Below are 27,261 nucleotides of genomic sequence, written 5' to 3' on the forward strand. Positions count from 1 at the left end.
TTAATCACATGCAGTGCAACTTTGATTTAAATACAGAACAACTTCTTGTGAACATCTGACTTGGTTGGAATAGCATAACAATTAGAAAAATCTAACAAGAATGGTGAGACATTTGATCGACTCCTGTCTACGTATAACTTTGTCAGCATGAGTGTGAACTTTTGACTCGAACATTGAGTTACATTTGATAAATTTTAGAATTAACATAATTGAAATAGCCGTTCATTTTATGAAACCGTACCCTTCTGGGCACCATCGTCTATTAGTTCGATGAGAAATAAACATCTGTATATGAAACTAAATGCTAGTCTTTGAGAGCAACAGCAAGATATACAGTACTGTGCAAAAGTCAGAGACCACTCCTTATTTATTTCCAGTCAAAACAGCCATTAAGCACTTATTTTTCAGGAGATATTTCTGTAGAGATATGATTACAAATTAGATAAAACAACTAGCATAAAAAGAGCAAAGTCAAAGGAAAATAAGTGGATCCAAAAATGGGGCCTGGTAGACCAAAAAACTGTCACCATCAGATAAACAGTGCTTAAAGCTTTCATCTTTGAGAGAGAGGAGAAAATCAAGCTCCACTTTTGCTTCAGATCTGAAAAATCCCCAGGTGTTTCTGTCCATCCTTCCACTATGAGAAGACAACTCAGCACTATGGGTCTGAAATGATGCGTAGCTGGCCAAACAAAGAAGCTGCTGGTAGAACAATAGACTAACCTCCCCAGAGTCCAGACCTCAGCATCATTGAATATGTTAGGGATTATTTGGATCGAAAGAAACAGAAAATGCAACCAACTTCTAAGACTGAACTCCTGAAAAGAATGGAAGAATTCTGCTTCTTATTGACATTGAAAAATGAAGACCTTGTCCTTAATGGCTGTTATGTCTGGAAATTAAATAAATGAAGGATGGTGTCTGACTTTCGCACAGTACTGTAGTCGCTGACATAGTCATAAGTCACTTTCTTTGGTGTTACAGGTAAAGAAACCTTGAGCTCTGAGCTCTGGCAGTCTGTTTTTGAAAAAGCACTGGTTCGAAAATATCTGCTTCTACACAGCAGTTCCTGGCCAGGTTGTCTCGATAGAAGTAAGGCTTGTGAGGCTTAATTCCTGATTACCTGTTTTAGAGCTCTAATTTGAGGTGACAGTGTCGGGGCAGTCCAAATGAGTTTTTCTGCTGCTCTGGATTGCTGGCTGGCATGATCTGGGTTGAGAAATTGTTTATTATTACCTTGTAGTACTTCAATTACACTGCATTTAAAGGCATACATGAAAAGGCAAAGTAAATGAACATAATTTAAGCAATGGTACAGACAGCAAATTAAAAATTATAAAAAAGGGGTTTCAGCTTTTTTTTTCATTCAGTCATTAAAGTGAAGTACATGTCTTATAGGGTGTGTCCTTGGTTTTTCTTTAATGACTTTAGTGCAGATACATCTGGCACAATAATATGACTGGAGGAATGCTTACTGGATGTGTATGAGTGTGTATAGGACTGTTCTCTAAAATACATAAAGAAAATCTGTTCATTTAAATTATTTATATATCAAAAAGAAGGAATGAATCATTTTATTAATTAGTATGTAGAGTACAATTTGACTGAATAGTTGACGAGATATTCAAACAAACAAGTACAGCCTATAATTTGTAGGTCTTAATGTCACTAAATTTGGCTGATTTTGAAGAAATCTGGCAGTGCTGCTGTTTCAGAATGAAAGCTGGGCAGGCATAGCTGGAACCTCAGCTAGGAAAAGTTGTATTTACATTTAGATGTTCTAGCATCTGCTGTTTGTTAAATTAAATCTGCAAAACACATTTATGTGGCTCAGTCAGCCAAGTTCAGGCTTATTTACATGCATGTTGGAGTAATTGCAGCTGATAAAACCAAATGACTTGAAGGATGGTATGAAATTACTCCTTTATTTATTTTCCATAGACAAAACTCAAGCAGTGTGACACTGTCAGAGATCACCCTTTCATTTACTTCATTTCCAGTCAGGATGGATATTAAATAAAAGTTATTCAGGAAAAAAAGTAACATAAAAAACAATTTAAAACATATTTAACAGAAAATTACACAGAAGTATCAACAACTAAATATTATACACCCACTGAGCACTTAGTATTACTATTAGTAATACTATTAGTACTAGTAAACCTACCTTGTATCTACACTCATTGTCCATTTTATCAGCTCCACTGACCTTATAGAGGGCCTTCCACAAATATTGCCATGCTTGGTAATTAGGAACAAAATAAGTTGTAAAAATATTCCTAATTACTTTTTCTTCTTGATCTTTCTTTCAAAATGTTAGCAAAAATATAGCCTTAAGGTAAGATGACTGATAGTAAAAACTAAATCTTGTCATGAAAAGAATATTTTTCTTAAATCTATGTTTACCACAATTATTAGCACCCCTAGAAACTCTTAAGATCGAAATCTAAATGAAGTATATTGCCGTTCATATTTTATGTTTTTAAGTTCACCAGGTGATTAGGAACACTTAACTGGTCAGCCAGGACTTCCTGTTTCACTGGGGAGTATACATGAGATGAAACACAGGCCAAATTGCCTTCATTTATGAGAAAGACCAGAGAAAACAGCAGTGTTGTAAACATGTTAAGAATCTGCCAGGAAAAGAAAGAAAACCAACACACTCAAGTGCCTACAGTTCGCCAGCCATTACTGGAACTTTCAGTGGGATCATTTTCTATGGTCAAATGCTAATGGCCATCCCAGTCCCCTGACCTAAACCCCATAGAAAACCCGTGGGATGAGCTGAAGAGGAGAGTTGACAGTGTGGACCTGGAGAGGTTCTGTATGGAGGAATGGTCTCAGATCTTTTGCCATGTGTTCTCTTGTCTCATTAAGCATTATTGGAGAACATTATTATAAAAATTATAACAAATATTTATTTCCTTATTTTTTTCATTGTACTTGAAAAAGGTTAGAATTTTGTTAATTTGTTGAATGATAGATCAAAAGTATAGTCAATAAAGAATGTTTTTACAGCCTGTTTGGTTCATGTTTATCAGGGTGCCAATATTTGTGGAGGACACTGTAGGTGCATTTTACAGTTCTACAGTTTCTACAGTTGTTACAGTTCTCTACTTTCTTATCCCACTTTTACCACCTTCTTAAAAGTGCAGTAACAAAAACAGCGTGTTACACTGAAAGTGATAAAGTTATATTGGAAAATAGTCTGTAAAAAATGAATAATGGTTGTTTTGTCATATAAATCTACACAGATAATAAGATATAAGAAGACCTTAGGTGACAAAATAAAATACAAGAAAAATGTAGTTTTTCTTTAAAGGTGTTTTTCAGTGGAGCTTTCTCTCTCTCTCTCTCTCTCTCTCTCTCTCTCTCTCTCTCTCTCTCTCTCTCTCTCTCTCTGAGAGAGTCTATTAATTTGTAAATGTTTTCCGATTTAATTATAATGTCAGTCAGAGAGATGGAATCCTGTAGCTTCAGCCAACTTGGCACACCACAAATTGGTCTCTGACAAATTGGGGAGGGGAGAGAGTGGGCGAGAGTGGTTCATTTCCACATTGGTCTGTGTTGGTTTCATGTATTGTGATTCAAATTCTTCACCCTGGACAATATTCAGAAAATACAGTAAGTGGGTTATTGCTTGGCCCCATAGTACATACACACCTACAATCATAGCAGTCCACAACTTGAGGCCAGTCACAAGGCTGCCAGTCAGTGTTCAGATATTTTCACACTGTAAACAGAGGACACAGAACAGTATGCAAAAATATGTTTGATATGGAGAATGGTCTTAGATACTGTGTGTTCTACTGAGGGGTGCAAATTTAATCTGACAGGTTGGGGGTGGCGGGGGACCAACATCAGGAGGCTATAACTTACAGCAGTTCAGATGTAAAATTGTGTAAACAAAGTATGCCTACAATTACACGTATCATATTAATATCTCATGCTTTATATATAAACATTAAAACACAAAAATGCATAATATTATAAGCAGGAATAATAATATCATACATAATCGTTATAGATATTCAATTTTGTTGCCTATTTCAGTGTCATTTTTTATTTTTTTACATTATGCATCTAAGATTCTTGCATTTTGCTATAAATGTTTAGGAGAATACTGCAATAATGATTCCTATGATTATATTACTTAAAAATGAACTATGTATGGCTGTTGTGGCATATTCAGCGAACTGTTACATTACAGTAAAGAGCTGTTGAAAATTATTTCAGAGCAGGCTGGTGCTTCTTCCTTTTTGTCATTATTGACTACATACGTACATCATCTAAACTGCTTATCCTTCTGGGTCGCGGTGGGGTGCTGGAGCCTATCCCAGCTGTCATTGGCTGAAAGGCAGGATACACCCTGGACAGGTCGCCAGTCCATCGCAGGGCAATTGAATGATTCCATTATTGACTATAATGGAAGAAAAAAGCAATTTTAAATGAGGTATTTTTCTGCAAATTATAATTTACAGTTTCTTTTTCGTGGGTTTAACGTATTGGGGAAAAACAAACCAAAACAAATTTTTTTACTAATAAAATCAATAAATTGTGCACTAACCACATAAAATCTCAGGCTTATCACATGCTACGGCCAATTATTCAGGAACTACAGGGACTTCAGTGCAAACGGATTGAGTTATTTTTATGTTATAGCAGTGTGTAATAAAACTTTGGCCCTGCTGGTGGACCCTGGCCATTTAAGGGGTTAAATTGTGTAGAACTATGTTCTCTGTAGAGGTGTTAGCTTACTTTCACTTAGAAAATCAACAAAGCAAAGCATGTAATTTGACCAGGGGTGTCCAAACTTTTGTTTAAGACTATATACAACTTAAAAAGTTTGCACCAAGTATTTTTTGTAAGTACTGCATGTATATATATTAAATTCTGAGTTATTTTTAATTGTAGCACCAAGTTGTAGTTTATATACCTGGTACTTTTCACAATTATTACATACTTTATTATCCAGCACGCAAAGTATGTACCAGACTCTTTGTAAGTCCTGTATATTTACTTATCACACTGCAAAATAAAGTGCTACCAAAACCTGTATTAAAATGTGTATTGTAAACTGTGTTTAGGTTTGTGATAATGTGTGTGGGAACTGAAGTAAAGAGGTGTTAAGTAGAAAATCAGGTGTTAGAGTGAGAGAGTGTTAAACAGAGAGAGAAAGAGGAGAGAGTATGTATTCACTTGCTGGAAATACTGCACCTTGACCCTAGCTCCTCCCCTCTATTCACCTGTGTGTGTATGCGTGTGGTAACGTGTGGGGGCGGGGGGGTAGGTTAGCTCAGGTCGTGGCATTATGTCCCGGCTGTCCCCGCCCAGTTTGCTTGAGCAGGGAGAGGGGAAATGAAATACTAGCAAACCTGCTGTTACGCTCACCGTGTAGAGGCTGACAGAGCGAGAGACCTACAAAAGACAGTGATAGAGTAAGAGAGAGAGAGCTCAGAGTTTTAGTGCTTGGCTGATGGAAAACTTTGGAGCTGGTGATGTTTTTTCTTTGTCATTGCTAAATATGAAGTATCAGTAGCTGCTGCTGGAAGCAGACAGGTGTTGGGGACAGAGTGTGGAATGAAGTCGGATCGAGAGGAGGGGAAAGCCGGTGAGTATCTGGGGTTACCGGTCGTCTTCCTGAGGGAAAACAGAATCGTTTAGTGCTAAAGGAAAGTTTAAAGACCTGAATGACTGGTTCCCCTCTCAATGGGTGGGGTGTGGTGGTCAGTAATGGGGGGTTTAGGTGTTTGTTGAATGCGCTGGGACTGCAGAACCGTTATGATCTTTGGACCTGTTTACATTCAAACTGAGGCAGCAAGAGGAGATACTGTTGACATTCAAAACCAGTCCTGTTCACGCTCAAACAAGGATCAAGAGAGCAGAAACACGGCCTCTCGGGTGTAAATCTGTGACCTTGCAACAATTAAATTGGATTTGATTTTAATGCAATTCTTTCGGAAGTTATTTAACGCATCATGAAATATCAAAGTTCACCACAAATTGATTTGATTATTTTGAAACAGAGTTCAGATTCTATTTAAAAATACACAGATCACAGAAAATGTGATTGGAGGAATTATTTGCACAGTAATACGCTATAGGCCATAAAAGCAAAACACCAAACAGCATCAAAAATCTGAAAATCTTGAAAAACTTTTTTGGCCCAAAAATGAGCACATACTTCAACAGTTTCTATTATAATCAATGATAATCAATTCTAACTTTTCAACATCTGCCTGGTCGAATCACCTGTTTAAGATCTATGCATCTTCTTCTTTGCACACATGCACTGCTGTACAAGTCAGAGACCATCCTTTTTTTTAATGACACAGAAGACTTTCAGTATTGTTTCTTTATTGCAGCTTCCAGTCTTTATGAAAGACTTGCTTTCAGTTTTTCAAAGAAATCTGCAGGAATATTTTTACGACTCCTCCAAAGTTCAGTCTTAGAAGCTGATTGCGTTTTCTGCTTCTCAAAGAAGTTGAGGTCTGGACTCTGGAGTGGCCAGTCCATTGTTCAGAGAACACTTTCTTTTCTCAGTAACAGCTCTTTGGCAGCTACACGTCCTTTTAGACTCATGGTGTTGAGTTGTCTTCTCACAGTGAAAGGATGGACTGAAACACTTCTGGATTTTTCTCCTCTCTCTCAAAGATGAAAGCTTAAGCACTGTTTGTCTGATGGTGGCAGTTTTGGTGGTCTACCAGCTCTTGCACAGTTGTTAGGAGTCATTTTTCTCTATATCTGTAACCATTTGTTTACTTCAGTTTTGGAAACTTCTGTTTTTTCACTGATTTGACTTTCCTCTACCTTATGCAAGTGGATTTTCTTAAGATCTTATCTCCTCACAAATGTCTCCTTAAAAATGGCTTGTACTTTAAGGCCGTTTTGACTGAAAATTAAATCAGCAGTCTCTCATTTTGCAGTAGTACTGTACATTGATAATAAAATGACATAAAGTCACACCAAAGCCTGACATTTTCAGGTTCATGTGCTCCAGAGTCTTCAGGGCTTGAAATTAGTTTTTGAAAATGGAAGAGGATATAAATTAATATTGAGCCTGAGCTCCAGGCGTTCATTGCTTATAAACTAGCCTCTCTTCTTGCTGATCTCTTTCTGGGCCAGTGCCCTCTCCATTAAATATACAAGAGCAGTAATCTGTCATTGGCCTTGGCCCTCTGTCTTTTTCTAACTAAGTGTTTCATCCCTCGTTTTCAGTCACAGTGCTTTTGTCTGAAGAACACATTATTGATTATCTCTAGTCTTACTCCTGGCTCTCTAAATTCTGTCCATTTCTTTCCACTGTCCAACTGCTCTAGTGAATCAAATTATACTGGCAAAATGACACTACACTGGTGAAATTATACTGGTTTACTGAGGTCAATGGTTTGAAATTACAGTGGTTGGAAATGACTCACATTTGTGAGTTGTTGTATTACTGAGTGAACAGTCACATTTTGATTTACAATGAATGGGAAAAAAAAATTACTTGACACCACCAATCAGCTGTAACATTAAAACCACCTTGTTGTTTCTACACTCATTGTTCCTTTTTTATCAGCTCCACTTACCATATAGGTGCACTTTGTAGTTCTACAATTACAGACTGTAGTACATCTGTTTCTCTGCATACTTTGTTAGCCCCCTTTTACCCCGTTCTTAAATGGTCAGGACCCCAATAGGACCACCACAGAGCGGGTATAATTTGGGTGGTGGATCATTCTCAGCACTGCAGTAACACTGACGTGGTGGTGGTGTGTTAGTGTGTGTTGGGCTGGTACGAGTGGATCAGACACAGCAGTGCTGCTGGAGTTTTTAAACACTGTGTCCACTCACTGTCCACTCGATTAGACACTCCTACCTTGTCAGTCCACCTTGTAGATGTAAAGTCAGAGACAGTAGCTCATCTGTAGCTGCACAGTTTGTGTTGGTCATCCTCTAGTTCTTCATCAGTGGTCACAGGATGCTGCCCACAGGACACTGTTGGTTGGATATTTTTGGTTGGTGGACTATTCTCAGTCCAGCAGTGACACTGAGGTGTTTAAAAACTCCAGCAGCACTGCTGTGTCTGATCCACTCAGACCAGCACAACACACACTAACACACCATCACTACATCAGTGTCACTGCAGTGCTGAGAATGATCCACCACCCAAATAATACCTGCTCTGCGGTGGTCCTGTGGGGTTCCTGACCTTTGAAGAACAGGGTAAAAGGGGACTAACAAAGTGTGCAGAGAAATAGATGGACAACAGTCTGTAATTGCAGAACTACAAAGTGCACCTTTATAGTAAGTGGAGCTGATAAAATGGACAATGAGTGTAGAAGGACAGTGTCATATATACATTTTCTGTATCATTTTATTTGAAACTTTTAAGGAACACCTGTTGGGGCTTTATTGAGGTCTGCTTTGTTTATTAAGGTTCTTTGCTCCAATTAGACAGTTCTGAATGGTTTATTCACTATGCATTAAGCTTTATACATTGTAACCTGTATTAATATATAATTGGAGATCTGTTATGTGTTATCTATTGTAAAAATGTATAATATACACTTTGTTTATACCTTTTTATGTGAGCACAAATGATCAAATTCTCTTATTAGTGTACAAGTGGGAACATTTGGGTTCTAGGTAGTGTCATGCTTATTGCTTTATTTGGGTATATTACTTAAGAGCTGATGAAAGTCATGAAAAGACACAAGATGTGCTCCATATTCTGAAGTACAGTTTTAGCCATTGACTTCTTGTATAACAACCAAAATACCAAGTTGTCAGTTTGTAATGTGAATTGACTTACTGAAAACTTGTTATGCACTTTTTAGCATCTAATTAATGATGACTGAAATTGTGCTTTAGAATATAGAACATGTTGAGGGAGTAGTGAATTATTAAACTCTTATTTACTCTAAAGTTATAAACTACCTAGAAACAAATGCTGCCTGTTACACTCTAATAAGATGTAAATTTTGAATTTAATGCAGTTATTAGTGTTTCTCTCCAATCATGTACTAATACAAGTTATACTGAATAAAGCTTTATGCATAGTGAATAAACCATTTGAAAGCGTCTAATAAGGCTTACAAGTCTAATAAATGCTGACAAAAGAGCCTTAATAAAGTCCCTTTAGGTGTTCCTGAAAATAAAGGGACACCAATTTTTCTTGTGCTTCGTTGGCCCCAAACACTACACATTTAATGTGCACAAATCAAATTCACATTTTCCCATTTCCCATTGAAAATATTTGAATTAAAAAAACGTTTTTATTATTATGCAAAAAAATAAGTAGGATACATAACTACAGTAAAAGCCAGGCCTATTCTGATGTGTCCTTGAGAATGACTTACTCATAAAATTTCCCTGGCAGTGATTTTCTGCTGTCATTAAACTAAAGAGAGTGACTGTGCTAAAAGTGTGAGCACACCAGTAGTAGTGCAAGAAAGGTGTGTATGTGGAGCGAGTGTTTGAAGCTGTCTAGCAGCATAGCCTCAACAGCTAAACTAGAAGTTCAGTTCAGCTCATACATATTACGTGATTATTAGCTCACTGAGCTACACAGCATCCACCTTTAGAAAGTTGCCTTGTCAAAAAACATCTGTTATCTAAAGCAGATCATTGATTTCCTTACACAAGAACGTATTTTGGCCCATTAGTGTTATTCAGTTTATAAAGTAAACATATTGCTTCGTTCAGAATGACTGGGTTGCTAACAGGCTGTCGGATGTTTGCAGATATCCCCAATTTAAAACTCTAATTAAGGCCAAAATTATTTTTGTTGTTTTTTCTTGTTTGGGGTCAGCAGTGCCATATTCTTCCCTTCATTTGAATCGGCTCCCTTCGTACTAATTGGCTTGAAACATACAAGGAGCTACAGCAACCGAATGGACATTTTCTACATTCAAATGTGCATTTTTTTCATCAGATTTGAAAGTGGAATATTATTTTCACAGCCCTATTGCGCACACTGGGCCTCGTTCACCAATATCTTCCTAAGTTTTTCTGAAATTTGTGCTTTAGAAAGGTCCTAAGAAAAGTCTATATCAGATTCATAACAGAACTGTTCACAGTTTTGTGCTCTTGAGTGTGTGTAGATTCTGCTCTTACCTAAGAACAAATACCAATTAGAAGACAGTGGTGAATGTCAGAGTCTTTATGAGAACTGCATAAGAAATTTCTTCTTAAGAACGGCTGGTAAATGAGGCCCTTTGTTTTTACAGCTGACTAAGTGATGCTCTGTACTGTTATTCTTTTCTTTTTGAAGCCATTCTGACAATTACATCCCAAACCCACCTCAAAAAACCTCAGTTCAGCCCAATATTAAATAAATAATTATGTAAAGTAAGTCAACTGTATAGCAAAGTAACAATAATGACTGTATTCCGTTAAAGGTTAAATGACTTTTGTGCACATTATCCATGTACAACTTATTCAAAGAATGGCTCATTTCTTTAATGAATTAGGTACTTCAAAGCACATATCATTTACCCTGAGTTACGCTGAAAGTGCAGTTGACCAGCTCATTTTCTGCTGCACTCGCGCTGGTTTAAGTAGCCCATTATCTACTGCTTGTGTGATTGTGCAGCTGGGTGTCTGCATTATCCACTAAGAGCTGCATTGTGCATAATGACATTTGAGTGCTTAATTAACATAGAAATTAATGTGGGCATTTTGTAACAGTGGCTGATAAACCTCATTCTGTTGCACACGCTGCACACTATGCAGGTCTTCTCTCCATCATTCAGTTTGTTGTAATTTCAGTTTGACTTTAGCCAGCTTGTTTCCAGACCTCTCCTTGAGGAAGCCTAGTATTAACAGTTACCGTCCGATACCTAGTTTACCTAATCGATCCTTCATTAAATTACAGGTGTGTTGCTAATGAGTTTGTGCAATAGAAAATTCAGTAAGAAGTCAGGAATCAAACTTATGCAACTGTATTTTTCTATATCTTAAGATATTAATAACTTTTTACAATAAAGAAACCTGTAATGTTTTACTGTATGTATGTTTATTTATACTTACTATAGTCATAAAGTGTTACACTACATATGTGTATATATATATATATATAGTCCATTTTTTCAGCTCCACTTAACACATAGGTGCACTTTGTAGTTCTACAATTTTACCCTTTTACCCTGTTCTTCAGTCGTCATAACTCTCATAGGACAGTTTAAAAACTCCAGCAGCGCTGCTGTGTCTGATCCACTCGTACCAGCGCAACACACACTAACACTCTACCACCACGTCAGTGTGACTGCAGTACTGACAATGAACCTACACCTAAATAATACCTGCTCTGTGGTGTCCTGTGGGGGTCCTGACTATTGAAGAACAGGGTAAAGACAAAGACTGTATCTGTTTATAGTAAGCAATGGCCTAATACATGCATTGTTTGCCATGTAGTGTATTATTTACGTATATTTTCTAGGCTTTCTGTCTTATCTTTTGAAGGGCTTGGTATGATTTTTTTCTGTTCCATTGTAATTATTTGGCGTGATTTTACAATGTCTTGTTTTACTCAGTTAGTTAAAAAAATGATCAGCTGACAATTTGAATGACAAACAGGGAATCTGCATGTCATTCTAAAGCCATGTTTATCAGTCTGAGGATTCTCCACAAAGGAGAGCTATTGACACTCAGACATTGAAAAAGAGGAAACCCACACCAACAGGATCTCATGAATGTGTGTCTGATTGAAAGTTTTATGTATATAAAGGAAAGTTAAATGTTTGCTGTAATAAACTACAGGTCATCAAGTATGAGTACTTGATTAATCGTCAAAACCTTTAGATTACTTGATTGTGAATATCGGTAGTGACATCCCCTATATCGGTAGTGACATCCCTTATAATATAATTAATAGCAACAGCTCTCATATCATGCTCATCTTTTTTTCTGCATCTCCCACGCTTAGCAATGCCATTTGCAAAATATGGTGTAGGGACCATGAGAGCAGAGTTGGTAGAATTTTGGCAGTAGAGCCAATCTGGCTGTCTGCTAGGTCATGTAAACAAACCCAAGCATTCAGAACACTTCCATAAAGCGCACACAGTCACACACATGCACAAGATAAGGTTTGAATGTGTAAGGAAGTGTGACAGTTTGTCAGAGCTGCAGTGCTGATCTGATTTATGCTACTTCTTCATTTTGTCTTTGTCAACACCGAGCTGTCAAGGCCTCATGATAACAATTCCCACATCAAACAGACTCTCATGAAAGGATTTATACTGTCATGATTCAGTGCTGTTATATGGTGAGGCAGTAAGCCACATTCTACCTGATTTGTAATGGAGCCCTCAGAGATTCAGGATTCAAGGTGATGCAATTTCAGACTGTTTTGTGTGCCCACAGTATTTTTTGCTTGTAAGGTGTGCTTTTGATTTCTTTGTTACTATGTGGTCTTTGTTGGAATCCTTCACCTCTTGACTACTGCATGTTTTAGTAAAGGGACTCAGCATGCTGCTGATTAAGAAGAATGAGTGTAAGGGTTTTCTATTCTACAAAAAGCTCAGTCGTTTGAACAGATCATTCCTTCTCTCTGACAAAAGCCGCTGTACATGTTGTGGCATATGGCATTTTTCACTTTTGCTTATTTGTGATGGGGTCATTCAGTGCTATTCACTTGGTCTTCAGGCTTTCCAGGAAAGAGAAGATGAAGTTCTCTTATTTCTGCAGGAACTGAAAAGCCGATGACCAATAATAAGAGCAACAATATAGCATAGAGAGCTGGTTAAAAGCCTTGAACCACAGTGAAACAGAATAACCTTTCAGTGGAGGTCTGTTTTTGGCATTGCCTCAGAGAGCAGGATGAGGCGTTTTTTTTTTCAAGCCAAGTTTAAAATTTGAACAAATTAGTGTAATTATGAACCTCTTAAACTTCATTTTAGAAATCTCAACCTGCAGTACTTCATTCTGCTCCCACCTGCTGCCATGGAAAATCGGAATCATTTGTCCCGCTCCCGCCTGCAACCAAAACGTTTTGTCCCATGCCCACCAGCACAGTTCCTGCAAGGCGAACTGACATCCAGTGTTTGACATGGTCTATTCACTAATACATTATCCTCTGCTGAAATAACACTGCAGTCATGGCCATCAGGCTCACTGTGAAGCAACTTCACCAAACGGCACTTATTCCCTATAAACTCAAAGCAGGAATTAAACCACAGAACGGTTATTTTTAGTGTTTTGCTGGGCTTGGCAGCTGTGGCCGTCGGACTGAAAGCTCCGCCATCTCTGTAAGTTACAAGAATTTGCGTGTTGTTCAGATGACAGATTACTTCGCAACTCTTTAAAATGACTTCATTCATTTTAACTGTTTTACTGTTATCATTTTATATTGTTTATATATATGATTTAGTGACCATTCTACTTTACTTAGGCTATTCTATAATTTGCGATATTTCTCTTCATGTATGCCTCGGCTACTCTCGCCTACAGTGGGCTGGTTACCCCGGTTGGTTTTTGATACTTTTTTGATACTTTCAGAATCTTATTTATGACTCACTAATCTCTCTCTCTCTCTCCCTCTCTCTCTCTCTCTCTCTCTCTCTCACACACACACACACACACACACCATTTTCCTGTCGTCTCTCAGTGTTCAAGGCGAGAAATTTCTCTTCTATGCATCCACTCATGTTTTTTAAAGGATTGTTTTGCATAAGGCAGAGATGCCGCTATACCGTATTGAAATGTGTATTTGAATGAATTGTGAGAGCTCAGGGGATTCAGGGAAAGAGTTAATGTATGCGCATATTCAGCTGCTCTGCAGATTGAAGCAATTTGCATTAAGTAGCTGACTTTGACTAATCATTAGTTCTAATCGCTGTCTCTTTCATCTCTAAACACCATTACTGAAGTCTTTAATATCCCTTTCACACACACAGTCAGTCCTGACCAAAATCAAAACAGACACTATTACAGTCAGTCCTATCCCACACGTACACAGCTCTACACCCAAACCCAGACTTCAGATGGAAATCTAGGCTATTTTAAAATATGATTTTTGGTATTCTAACAAATAGTTTATAAACTTATAGTATTTGAATATGCCAAAAAGAAAAAGTTTTATATTATATATAAGTAAAAGCAAAAACACAAAAAGTCTAACATTTATTTATTGTGTGCAGCTAGTAGTGGTGGGAGAAAAATTACGTACATTATAATATCATAAAATGTTGGGTTTTCAAGTAGTATCCATACACAGAGGCCCACACGTTGACATGTTGTTATTGTTATTTTATTACCAAATTTAATTTCTCATCTAAGTCTACAAGGTGGCCTCTGCTTTCTGCTTAAAGCAAGGCTTCTGTCAGTGGAGGAGTTATCAAGGTTTGATGCCTCATTGATGCAGGAATTAGAAACACCACTCTATAACATCCCAATAAGAGCCCTGGAACAAGACTCCCAACAGTATGGTCACCTTCCACTATAAATCGCTTTGGATTAAAGCTTTTGTTAAATATGTAGGGATGAAGTCTGTTTAGAATGATTCTTTCCTCCAAAACTTTAGAAACTTTCTTTAATTTCTTCTTTAAATAATATAAACTCGCCCTGACTGTCACTGTCTCAGCTAAATACACACAAATTACAAGACTCTCGTCATTCTCACAGTAATTCAGTGAGAAAATGCTCTACCATATATTTTCAATCACGATTACAACCTGCAACGTAAATGATCAGATATGTGAAACAGATCAGCCACTCAGCTTGTGTATTTCTTTGTCAGTTTGTTCGTAAACCCTAGTAACTACTTTTTAATTGATACACATGCTTTGTTGATGCATGTCACTGTATGTACAGTAACCTGGAAAAGTTTCGGAACTCTTGGAATTACCAGGATGTCAGCATGAATGACTCCTAAAATATTAAATAATTATTATGATAATTTGTATATCATAATAATAAACACAGAGCTTTTTTAACATAAAGCATATATGCATATTTGCATTACTAGATCTAAAGTGAACAAAAGGCTGAAACAATAAAAAAATCAGAAAACATTACATTTTACATAGATGTTTAAGTAATATTACACATATTAAATACATTTTAAAGGCTAGTCCAGTGTTGTAAGCAGAAATAGTGTTTCTGTGCTTCAGAATCTTTCAGATTAAATATTTCTAAATCCAGTATCCAGTATACTGGACAGTGAAATCCATTAAAATGACTAAAAAACGAAATTATCCCCAAATTCATAGAACATGATCTACTGTCAACAGCGGCACTGAATGTGTTAAAGGAACAGTAGCGAAAGCAGTTAAATTGAGGTTGGAAAATAGTGAGGTAAAAATGAATTATGACTGTTTTTGGTATGCAAATTAACTCATAAGCGAACATCGGGGGGAGCTGGGGGGGGGATCAAATGCAAAAAAAAATATAGGATATGGGCTCTTAAATCATGTTACATCAAATGTATTTTTAGCATGCTGCACGTCATATACCAAACGCAGCGTGTTGCAATAAAGTCACAATACGGTAATCTGTCCGTATTGTGCAGCTCTATTATACTGCCTTATGAGATTTTTAATCTCTTTTCTCTCTCCACAGTGCTGCTGCGTGAGGAAGTGCTGTGTCTCCAGGAGGAAGTGGCTGAGCTGAAGCGGATGAAGGAGATGTTGAATAAGGAGCTGGAGGAGAGCGGGGGAGGCTGTTCTGCAGAGCTTCTCTCTGCTGCTGAGCTCCGAGTGCAGCTGTCCCAGAGGGAGCAGGAGCTGGACCGTGCCAAAGAGGCTCTACACGGTGAGTTCACATTCAGCTGACCCATCAAGGACCCCAAGGTTTGAACCTAACCTCAGATCTGACCCCAAATCACCTGAGCTCACATCATTCATAATTAGCCCGAGTGTCTGTAACCTCTAACCTCTCACCCCAAGTCTGTCCCTTTCACCCCTATCTCTCACCCTTACCTCAGACAGCACAAGGTGAATCTTCATTAACCCTGACACTGATACTGACCTTTACCCCTTATTATGCTGCACAGACCATGTGGTGGAGATTTTGAAGAGTAGCTGTATCTCATTTTGGGCCTAGAGCGATGTGTATATATTGCTGACCTTCCCTGGCCCTCACTGACCCTACTGCAGTAGAATTTGTAGAATTTGGATACAGCCTGTTTATTTTCATGCTTCTTAACAGATACCCAGAATAAAAGGATTTTTGTGAAATGGACAGGTCCAGTTGTGAAGTCTGAGTGCTTCAGTTACATTTAAACAACTGTGCAATATTCAGTGTCCACATACATTGTTAGGTTTGTAGACACCTGCTCGTCTGTTTCTTCTGAAATCTGCTTTTTTAGGAAGGCTTTACACTGGATGTTAGAACATTGCTGTGAGGATTTGACTGCATTCATCCTTAAGAGCATTAGTCAGGTCAAGTACTGATGTTGGATGATTAGCTCTGGATCATAAATGGCACTTCTACTCATTCAAAACTTACAGTATTGCTACTGGACTGTTACTGTTAATGAATTATTTATTACACATGGGTGTATTTAATCATGTTGTACCCTGTCAACACTGTGTTATACCAGCAATAATCCACTCAAGGCCCTGTGGTTCCGTAATTTTTACCACTGATTTTTTTACTCCATGTCATGCCTAACAATAACTCTAAACCATGATGCCTCTTTTAGTTTATTGCATTAAATGCTTTTATATTAATGTATCATTGGCAATACACTGAAAAACTTTGGCTTTATCATTTTCAATCCATTTAAATCTGCTCCCAAAGTAGGTTCAATGTCCACACTGGTCAAAAATGGTGCTTTTGGTTTTTTGGCCAAAAGAGAAAAGTGGCCAAACTTTTTTACTGAAAAAAGACTGAAGCAAAAGTCCTGTCAATGTCATCTGTAGCCACAATTTTTGGAAGTACAAAAAAAGCACAGGTGATATTGACAGTGTGCATAGCTAAAAATGAAAGCAATTCATTGCCTTGGATGACTAACCGTTCTCTGTTTTTGAGGATGTTGGATTTCATGTCACATACTGTCACTGTGTCCTGAATTTCATCATCACTACTATCAGCATGTGGAATTGGACCCTCAGTGTGCTAGCCATTGTAAAATCATACTCTTTACCTATCATAGTAAGCATGAGAACAGCATTGAGAAATTGCAACATTAAAGCAGAAGGCAGAAATAGATCATTTTGGCCTCAGAAATGAAGCTGACCATTAAATTGCTGCCATATGTACATTTATTTATGCTGGCATTTTACAGCCAACTTTATGGAGACACTTTCACTTAATCTCTGGCAGTGCAGCTTAACATGATTTCATCCCATCAACTGAATCTTATGCGCAATATCTGTCCTTGAGCCACTATCAGCTGTCTCATTTAAAAATAATAAAGAGTTGTGAACTCTTTCATCTGAGCTGTATAAAAGTCATTATTTATTACACAGAGAATGGCTCACTCAGAGCAGATTCAGAAAGCTGGTTGTCACAGTACAGTGTAAAATCATCCGAGGCGTGTTATGCATGTTCATTTGTTCTTATCAATGTATCAGAGTTTTGATCTGCTCCTGTCTCTTGCTGTGTTTTTTTTGTATGTGGAAGTCAATTTCCTCTGGAGAGAAATAAAGCTCTGTTCTGTAATTTCATATTCAGTCATGCACTGTATCTTCCCTGCATATCAGCGGGTGATGATGTTGCTGTTTATTTATTTTGTGTTTTGCTTCTGGCTGGTTGCACCTGTTAATGAGCAATGGTCTAGAATGATTATTTATATTTTATTTAACCCTCATTTCAACATGGAAGTCCCACTGAGACTAAAGTCTCTGAGAAGAAGCTCCATTTACAAACCACAAAACATGCATTCAGTTTCCCATTACCATTTCTAATGAGTGCTGTGCTGTTTTTAATTAAAGTATTAGATTCTGTTGTGTTTTGCTCGGAACACACACAAACACAAACCCATATGCCACACACTGTGGTAGTGTTTTTCATGGGAATGGCCATAATTTATACACCACAGTATGCTTTTCTGAACATATTGTGAAGATCATCGTTTCTTGAAGAACTGACGGTATTCACTACTTTGTAATAAAGCATGCAGTTAGTCAGTTAGTAAAGAACACTGACCAACTGCATGCTTTATTACAGAGAGAGCATAATTAGACGTTTTATTTGATGTAATGCAGTGTGTAAAATACTGAATACAAATCATTGTGTTCATAGAAGGGAGGGATCTTCTGTTCTTTATAATCTAAAGTCCAAATCAATTGGTCTTAGTACAGAAGGAAATAAGACAAAATAAATAAGCTCTCCAGACAAAGCAAATATATAGTAAAGAAATCACTTCAGATTTAGATATGATTTCTGTTTTTTCCAGTATTTTTTGTGGCTTATCTTGTTTGTTCCATGACATTTACTCCATGACAAAAAATTGAACAGTGTCCTACATATGTTTCATCAGTCATCTTCTGTTTACAACAGCCACTTATTTTGATCGAAAAAGGCCATTTGACTGACATGCAAAACAACCAGGAGTGTCATCATTGGGTGACGTGTAGGTGGTGACCTTTGTGAAACAAACTGGTCCATTGTCAGAGTATGCAGAGCAGGCAACTGCTTGCTATAGATTAACAGAAAGTCTTTAATTGCCTACGTTAGTTATTAAAACTGTATGGGTCCGGTTGCACCATATGACTTACTGGTTGTGCCACCTGACTTTTCAGACTAATTTCAAATTAAGCATGCATCTACTTAGAAACCCATAGAAACCTTTGTCCTTGAACTTGAGTTTATACTTACATTTTTTTCAATTAATAAACCCTGGCCCCTCTTTTTTAAAAGCATCTCAAAATGAAATTTTTTGGAGGGGCCGCATGACATTGAAGAAATAAGAACTTACAGACAAGTTTTTCAGTGAGTTGAGCACTTTTAATTATTGTGGCTTATTGTGCAACGTGGTCTTTATTTTAAAGTATCAAATATAAAATCATGCCAAACTATTTTATTAAAAATTTGATGTAACTAAATTGCTACATTTTAATAGTTTACCTTATCAACACATATGGTTGGACAGTTGCACCACCTAACATTTTTAGACTTTTGGAGGCAAAAAGAAACTAAAATGAATTTTATATGGATACATGGAAAATTGTTTCACATAGAGGAATTGCTGAATAATTTGATAAATGTCATGCATTTGTTACATTTGGGAAAATAATAGACTTGGACTCATAACAATGACCCATACACATGTGTGTGTGTGTATATATATATATTAAGGAGTCACTTGATTTTCCATATAACAATATCGCAATGAAAGCCCTCTGTTTTATTAAATTGGTGCTGTGAATACATTTCCTGTATGTGTCAGTAATCACTGTTTATTTACTGAACTAAACCGGTTCAGTAAAACAAAATTACTCGAAATGCCGCTCACGAGTTTTGTTGGTGTCTGATAGCAGAGCAGCTGGGCAGGGCTGAACTCTGTCTACAGTACATGCCTCCACTTCCTCTGCCAGGTGCTCCTGTGCGTGTGTGGGTGTGTGTGAGCACACGTCTGTGTGTGAGGGCCTTTGTGGCATGCTGGCTAGCGTTTTGCTTCCACATAATGAGTCTTTATTTGGGAAAAATGGCCAGAATGTCCTTGCATAATTTGCAAGTCAGACTAGCAGCTCCAAACGCCTTCTAAGAGCAACACTCAGTTAAAACCTCACTGACCACACTCTATAGGCCACAGAGAGAGAGAGAGAGAGACAGAGACAGACAGAGAGGGAGAGATAGGATAATGAGCTCCAAGAGCATCGTAATGGAACTGATTGATAGCATCTCTTATATATTCATGGCAACCATGTCAAACTGACTAGTCCATACAATGTTTCTATTTCCTCCATCAGTATGACTGTTTCTGTATTGAGGTTTCTCTCTATCTTTCTCTATATCATCCTCTGTCTTTCTCTCTTTCTCTCTTTATACCTCTCCTTCTCTCTCTCTCTCTCTCTCTCTCTCTCTCTCTCTCTCTCTCTCTTTCTCTCTCTCTCTCTTTCTGTAGCGATGAAGGCGGATCGTAAGCGACTGAAGTTGGAGAAAGCAGAGTTAGTGAATCAGATGCAGCAGCTCTATGCCACACTGGAGAGCCGTGAAGAACAACTCAGAGACTTCATCCGCAACTATGAACAGCACCGCAAAGTAAGACATACTCGCATCCAAACAGGCTAAAAACACCATTAATGCACTAGTAAATTAAAGGGCCCATATTCCATGTTTCTTGTCTTTTATCATTTTGCCTGAAGATCATTTACAAAGTCAATGTAGTTTTATGGCCCAAAACTACTCATAATTCATTTTACATGACCATTTTCAAACATCTCTATATTCCCTGGAATTAAACAGGCTGTTTTTTTATTGTTGTGCTTTTAAGACTGATATGTGAGGTAATTATATTCTGATCTCTGTTCTACTGCTGTGAATCAAAAAGCAGCCTGGGCTGAAATGTTGAGAATAAACTGTTAATTCTGAACTGAAATCCTCAGGGACACAACACTGCACTTCAGTCACTGCTTTTGAAATGTCCTGACAGCCTAAAATTGATTCATAATTTACAGCTGTGCACATGTTTTAATTGAAAGAAGTGGCATTACTGAGTCAGGACAAAAAAAAACGCTGAAATATTGTATACATATGCCACTTTGGGTCTTGCTGTGATGCCTGAAATAGTCATTTAAAAGCCAGGCGTGTTGGGTCGGATGCCGTGGAATGACCTCGTCATGCATCTTAACATAGTAAAATCACATGCACAAAAAATGTCCAGTTCAATGTTTAAGTCTCAAATGCAAAATCAACATGAACTGATGAAGATAAGATGACAATAGTACATAATTCACCTACATCTTTGGGAATTACGTCTTTCAGTAAGTTTTGACTGAGTTCTCGTTGAATACTCTTTTAATAGGCCCCTCTGGTCGGGGAAGGGGACCGAAGCACAACATTGTGATATTACAAAATGTTCTTCTGCATGTGCAGTTACACATTTCCACCAGAGGGGTCTTCAAATAGCCCAAATCTTACATAATTCCTCACAATGTCCACTCCAATAACTCTACTTCAGACTATCTGCAGTAACAAGCAATCTTCTTATCACTTTGACGTTAATGGGCTGGTTAAACTGCTATAGGCTGTAGGACTGATCATATATAAATGCATTCATAGTTGTGACATCACAACCAATATGAAGCTGTTTTTGCAGCTTAATTTCCATGGATGAATTTTTTTGAAACTTCGACATAGTTAACAAACTCATCTCAAATAAAAAAACACCCACGTCCACAAAGCTTTCAAACAGACAAAAGGCAGCATTAAAACATCTGCTTGGGTGGGCTTTTGAAAAGAATATATATCAAAAAGAATACTTAGGAAAAAAAATGATTTGGCTTCATCGGTAACAGGTATATCTGTCTGTGTGTGTGTGTGTGTGTGGAACAGGAGAGTGAGGATGCAGTAAAGGTGTTGGCTAAAGAGAAGGACCTGCTGGAGAGAGAGAAGTGGGATCTGCGGCGTCAAACTAAAGAAGCCACAGAGCTCGCTACTGCACTACGCTCCGCACAGGACCTGAAGGAGAACAGAATCAAAGAGCTGGAGGCCGAACTGACAATGGTAAGACACACATACACATTCAGAGTTTTTCTGACAGAAGGACCCCAAAATATTACAGTTTTCTTGTCTGCTGAATTGAATGGCTGAGTGTGTTTATACTGTTTCTAGTGGGCTCTTAGAATCTCGTAAATATTTACATGACTTTCAGAATTTCTTATTAGGTATGTCCCCCTTTAGTTCTTTTTTACACTGTGTCCACTCACTGTCCACTCTATTAGACACAGCTACCTCATCTGTTTATCTGTTGCTGCACAGTTTGTGCTAATAATCCTCTAGTTCTTCATCAGTGGTCACAGGACGCTGCACACAGGACACTGTTGGCTGGATATTTTTGGTTGGTGGACTATTCTCAGTCCAGCAGTGACACTGTGTTTAAAAACTCCTGATCCACTTGTACCAGCGCAACACACACTAACACACCACCACCACCACATCAGTGTCACTGCAGTGCTGAGAATGATCCACCACCCAAATAATACCTGCTCTGTGGTGGTCCTGTGGGGGTTCTGACCATTAAAGAACAGGGTGGAAGGGGGATAACAAAGTATGCAGAGAGACAGATGGACTACAGTCTGTAATTGTAGAACGACAGTATGCACATATATGGTAAGTAGAGATACAAAAAGGTGTACTTAATGAAATGGCCGGTCGGTTGCTTGTTTTATATCATTATATCACTATTAAAGTTATCTGCTTACGGTTCAGTGTAGTGTGTGTGTGCTTGTGTGTAACTCTAGGGTGTGGAGAGTTTCGAGTGTGTTACTATACACACCCTCAAACAGTAAGTGTGTAGCTCAGACGCTGGAGCGCTGGTGTGTATGTGTGTGTGCCTCTTTAACAGATGAGTAACTATGTGGCCCAGAAACTCGAGTGTCAGCTGTTCGTTCGAGATCCAGAAAAGCCAGTCTCCCCCAGAAATATGTCGGTAAGATCAGCCAGGCCTGCCAGTCAAGACAAACTCCCACTCTGATTGGCCAACAGTGTCCCCGCCCCCTCTGTTGTGTGCGTTCAGAGTTAGCGGATGTGATCTGATTGGCTGCACGTCTGTAAACTCTTTGAACCAGCCAACATACAGTAGAACAAATCTGCATATGTGGCTGGAGGCATGGGAAATAGCTTTTTATTTATCTGTGTTTATGTGTGTTAGACATGTGCTGCTAACCAGATTCATGCTCTGTATCACTGTAAAGCAACAGCAAGTCAACCCTCTTAACCCTTAGAAGATGAGTTATTATAGTCAGTTAATAAAGTGATTATGATATGATATTAATCCTCTTCTATGTACAAATATGGTACTGATTCAAAGTTATCGATTGAAGACTTCTGTGAGTTTCTATGAAGGAGATTTCTTTGTTTATATGAGTGATAAAGAAATGCTTTTATCATCAACAATAACTGTGACTTCTAAGGGTTAACACATCAGTTCTGTAGAAAATACAGTCTGTACATGTTGTTTATTTTGCATCATGTAGAACAAATAATGTCTGTCATTACTTCAAGCCTTTCAAATTTGTTATTCTACATTGATTCTGAACACAGTGCTACACTCCTAAAAAATAAATGGTGCCAGAAAGAGTTCTCTGCGCAATGCCATAGAAGAACTACTTTCAGTTCCCTAAAGCAGTGGTTTTCAAACCAGTGCTCAGGGCCCCCCAAACAGTCCACATTTTTGCCTTATCCATATATGTTTGGAGTTGAAATTGAGCAGAACTGGACTGTCTGGGGGGCCCTGTGGACTGGTGTAAGAACCACGGCCCTGAAGAACCATAAAGAGATGTATGGGCGCAAAAAATATAAAGGTTAAAGAACATCACGTAATGTAAGTGTTCTCTATCGGTTAAAAGCTTCTTCGTTGAATCTTGAATCTTTACATTCTGTGGAAGTTCATTACATTTTAAAAAGGTTCTTCACACTCACACATTGTATTTACTAACATGATTCTCTAAAGAACCATACATTGGCTTATTTTTAAAGGAAGCAAAAGTGGTTCTTTGACTGCATTGTACAAATAACCCATTTTGGCCCCTTTATTTTTTAGAGTGAAGATCAAATATCTGAATCTGGGATTTTAAGCAGATATGTCTCCTTAATTTCACTGGAATCGATGCAGTTAATCTTTAGAAAAACAAGAGGGTGCATATCTGATAAAATGGAGTGCCAGTCCAAAATGTGATCACTTCAGTGCACAAAAGAAGTATTTTTCTTCAGATTGTCTTTGCTGCATCTGTTCTAGCTGTTGTTCTCTCTGTCTTTCTCCATCTACTTTGAGATCTACAGAAGACAAAGAGTGTAACAGTGTGCACTAAGATCATTTTGGCTCAAATGACTGCACGAAGAAAACTTGTGAATTTTTCACTATAGCACATGCCTTGTAGTTTGCAAAGTGATATTTTGGCAAGTGAAAAGATCTTAAATGAATATATATATCTAACAGTTCTTATTCTGAGATTATTGTGAAATTGTTAGAAGTTAAATTTTCCTGATATTATTGTTTAAAATAAGTAAGTCTTTATATAGGCTGAGTAATCGTTTCGTAATTGAAGAATAATCCTGTAATAAGAAATGTTAAATGTACTGTACTGTGCAAAAAGCCACCTTTCATTTATTTAATTTCCAGTCAAAACAGCTATGACGTTTTTCATTGTGAGGAAAAAACAGAGCATTACACAGAAGTTTCAACAGCTAAATATAGTGTGATTTGTTCAGTATTCGCTTTTTGCTTATATTACCGCGTCTATTCTTTTCGGTAGACTTGCTTTCAGTTTTTCAAAGAAATCTGCAGGAATATTTTTCCCACATCTTTCCTAATAACAGCTTCTTGACATCTTCCACACTCATAGTGTTGAGCTGTCTTCCCACAGTGGAAGGATGGACAGAAACACCTGTGGATTTTTCAAATTTTAAGCAAGGGTGGAGCTTGATTTTCTCATCATCTCTCAAAGATGAAGGCTTTAAGTACTGTTTATCTGGTGATGTCTGTTTTGGTGGACTACCAGGTCTTGCACAGTTGTTAGGAGTCCCATTTTCTCGGTATGTTCTAATAATTTTTTCAACTCTGGTTTTGGAAACTCCTGTTTTTCACTTATTTTACTTTAACGTTCCCTTTCCTTGTGCATGCGGTTTATTTTATGTCTGATCTCCTCAAAAATATCTCCTGAAAAATGAATCTCTGTTATTTATTAGCCATTTTGACTGGAAATTAAATAAATGAAGGAATTATCTGATTTTTGCACTGTACTGAATTACTAACATTCAAGATCTTTTCGCTTGCCGTCATATCATTGTTTGTAGTCTAATGTATGCGTGTTTGTGTGTATATGTATGTATGTATGTGAGATTACAGTGGATAGCACTGAGAATCTCCATAATTCTGTATGTGGTAGTTGTTTGATGCCTGCTGCCTGACCTGACTGTAGACTGAAATTGATTAAAGTACAGGTGCAAAGGAAGTTAGGTAGGTGTGTGTTTTCTCAGGCAAGTATTTTGGAGAAGCAGTGTGACTGACATGTTAAATCATAAATCTGCTTTTCAATAAACATTCCATCCCAAACGCCTACATAGTCTACAACATCCTATGCATTCTGATGTGCTCTATTTAGAAGGCAAACATATTATATTTATGTCTCTTAGTGGCAGTGAACCTTCCTGGCTAATTCTTTCCATTTATCCGGTAAGGGCTAGTCTGAGGTGTTGCCCCAAGAGGGGTTATTCCTAGTTATCTTGTAAATATTTCATGTAACACCCACTCAAAAAATGGAAAAGTAGTTAAATAAGAGCTGAAAAAAAGATTGCACCTATACTTTAATTCATGATCCTTTTAATATGTTGTATTGCAACTGACAGTTGTTGATGTTTGTCTTAAATACAATTTTTTTTTCAGCGCTACACATCTACATAGTACCTTTCACACAAACACATGCATATACACATGGGTGACAAATTAAAGGACAAACCCATATAAAGTGTCTTAATAAGATGCTGGGCCACCAGAACAGCTTCAGTACACCTTGGCCTAGGTTCTAGAAATCTCTGGAACTGTTCTGAAAGGAAAGAACACCATTCTTCTAAAAGATATTCCCTCAGTTGATGTTTTGATGATGGTTGTGGCGAGTGCTGTCTAACATGTCTGACCAAAATCTCCCATATGTGTTCAGTTTGGTTGCGATCTGGTGACTGTGAAGGCCATAGATTATGATTTACATAATTTTCATACTCAGCAAACCATTCAGTGGCCTCTCGTGCCCTGTGGATGAAGGTATTGTTATCCTACAAGAGACCACTTCCATCCATGTTTCATCATAGGATAAAAGGGGATAAGGTGCCCAAGTGAACCCACACCATGCCAGCATTGCAGGGCCACTGAACCCCTTAGCTGTAGGGGTCAAGCACTGAGGCTTGTTCTCTGTTCTATACTATTCTCTTGGTGTATGCCACGCATGCGCTCGCCCACTTGTGGAGAACATGGTGAAGGATGGCTTGTCTGACCTATAGACCAGCGCCTATGAATTTTAGACAAGACAGAACTCTTAAATTTGCATTTGTCTTTGTAATGAGGGGTTTATGAACTGCAACCCTGCTGTAATATCAGTAATATAATACCTGCTGTTGTTGATAGACTGTTCTTGGTGACACAGTCTGATCACATCCTGTGTTCACATTCTCATCACCTGAGAAACAGTTGCTCTTTTGTTTTTCCTTACATGTCGTACAAATGCACAAGCATTATAGTTGTAAAATGTGCGCTTTCAACCACAATTTCCATCCCTGTTTACTGATGTCTTTCCTTAAGATGTAAAAGCAGATGTCACCTTAGTAACTGTTCCTATAGAAACACCAGCCAGTTGAACAGTGAAGCCCCTGCGATCCATGCCCCAATAATGAACCCTTTTTCTAAGTCACTTAGATCTTTCCCTCTTGCTGTCTCGATTCAAAATCGAGGTTAACTAGGCCAGCTCAGCGTTTTTATGTATTCCACAGAGCATGGTAGGATGTTAATTGCTTAATTGTATCATGCAGTACACCTGTCTGGAAGCATCTGCACTCATCATGTTTCTCCACTCATTTATTCAGGTTTTTTCTTTAATTTGTCTCCCGTGTATTCCTGCAGACACACATTTATGCGCTCATGGTTGTTTAGACATCTTACAGATGGCTTCAGTTTTTTTTTCGATCTCACCCTCTTACTCATTTATGATAAAATGCCTTTGTTTGTGTGCATGTTTGTGTTGCAGGCTAAGCAGTCTTTGGCTACGCTCACTAAAGATGTTCCTAAGCGCCACTCTTTGGCCATGCCCACAGAGGCCGTCGTCAATGGCAACCAGGAGTGGGTGATGCATGCAGAGCTGCCTCTAACAGCAGCCATACGCCAGAGTCAACACAGCCTGTACCACACACTCGACAGACAGGGTACACACACACACACACACACGCACATTCCACTCTTCAAGGGAAATTCTACCGATTTCTCTAAATATCTGCATAATTCAAAGTAGTTTGATGTAAAACGAGCCATTCTAGAGAAACTAGAGTCTGTATTGTTCGTAGTGGTGGTGTCGAAGTTTTATGCCTTTAAACGCTACCTCACATTAAGTCATTACACAAAATGGTTATCAGTGTTGCCTGATGCCTGATACCTGATACATTGTTGTATGATAGCTTTGCGAT

At 38.0% G+C, this 27,261-nt stretch overlaps 1 protein-coding gene across 3 annotated transcripts in view; it reads left to right on the plus strand.

Annotated features, from left to right (window-relative positions):
- Positions 1–27,261, plus strand: part of kazna (kazrin, periplakin interacting protein a) — a 62,216-nt gene that overhangs the window by 19,385 nt on the left and 15,570 nt on the right. The window contains exons 1-6 of one of the 3 annotated variants that reach the window (XM_036579169.1): positions 5,318–5,611; positions 15,544–15,735; positions 19,997–20,133; positions 21,427–21,597; positions 22,439–22,522; positions 26,829–27,003. In XM_036579169.1, coding sequence (XP_036435062.1) covers positions 5,581–5,611; positions 15,544–15,735; positions 19,997–20,133; positions 21,427–21,597; positions 22,439–22,522; positions 26,829–27,003 — 790 coding nt within the window. In that variant the 5' untranslated portion in view covers positions 5,318–5,580. Of the gene's footprint in view, positions 1–5,317; positions 5,612–15,543; positions 15,736–19,996; positions 20,134–21,426; positions 21,598–22,438; positions 22,523–26,828; positions 27,004–27,261 lie in introns of those variants that run through there. The other 2 variants (XM_036579170.1, XM_036579171.1) reach the window with 2 other exon arrangements.

Source organism: Colossoma macropomum, unplaced genomic scaffold, assembly GCF_904425465.1.
Source record: "Colossoma macropomum unplaced genomic scaffold, Colossoma_macropomum, whole genome shotgun sequence".
NCBI lineage: Eukaryota > Metazoa > Chordata > Actinopteri > Characiformes > Serrasalmidae > Colossoma > Colossoma macropomum.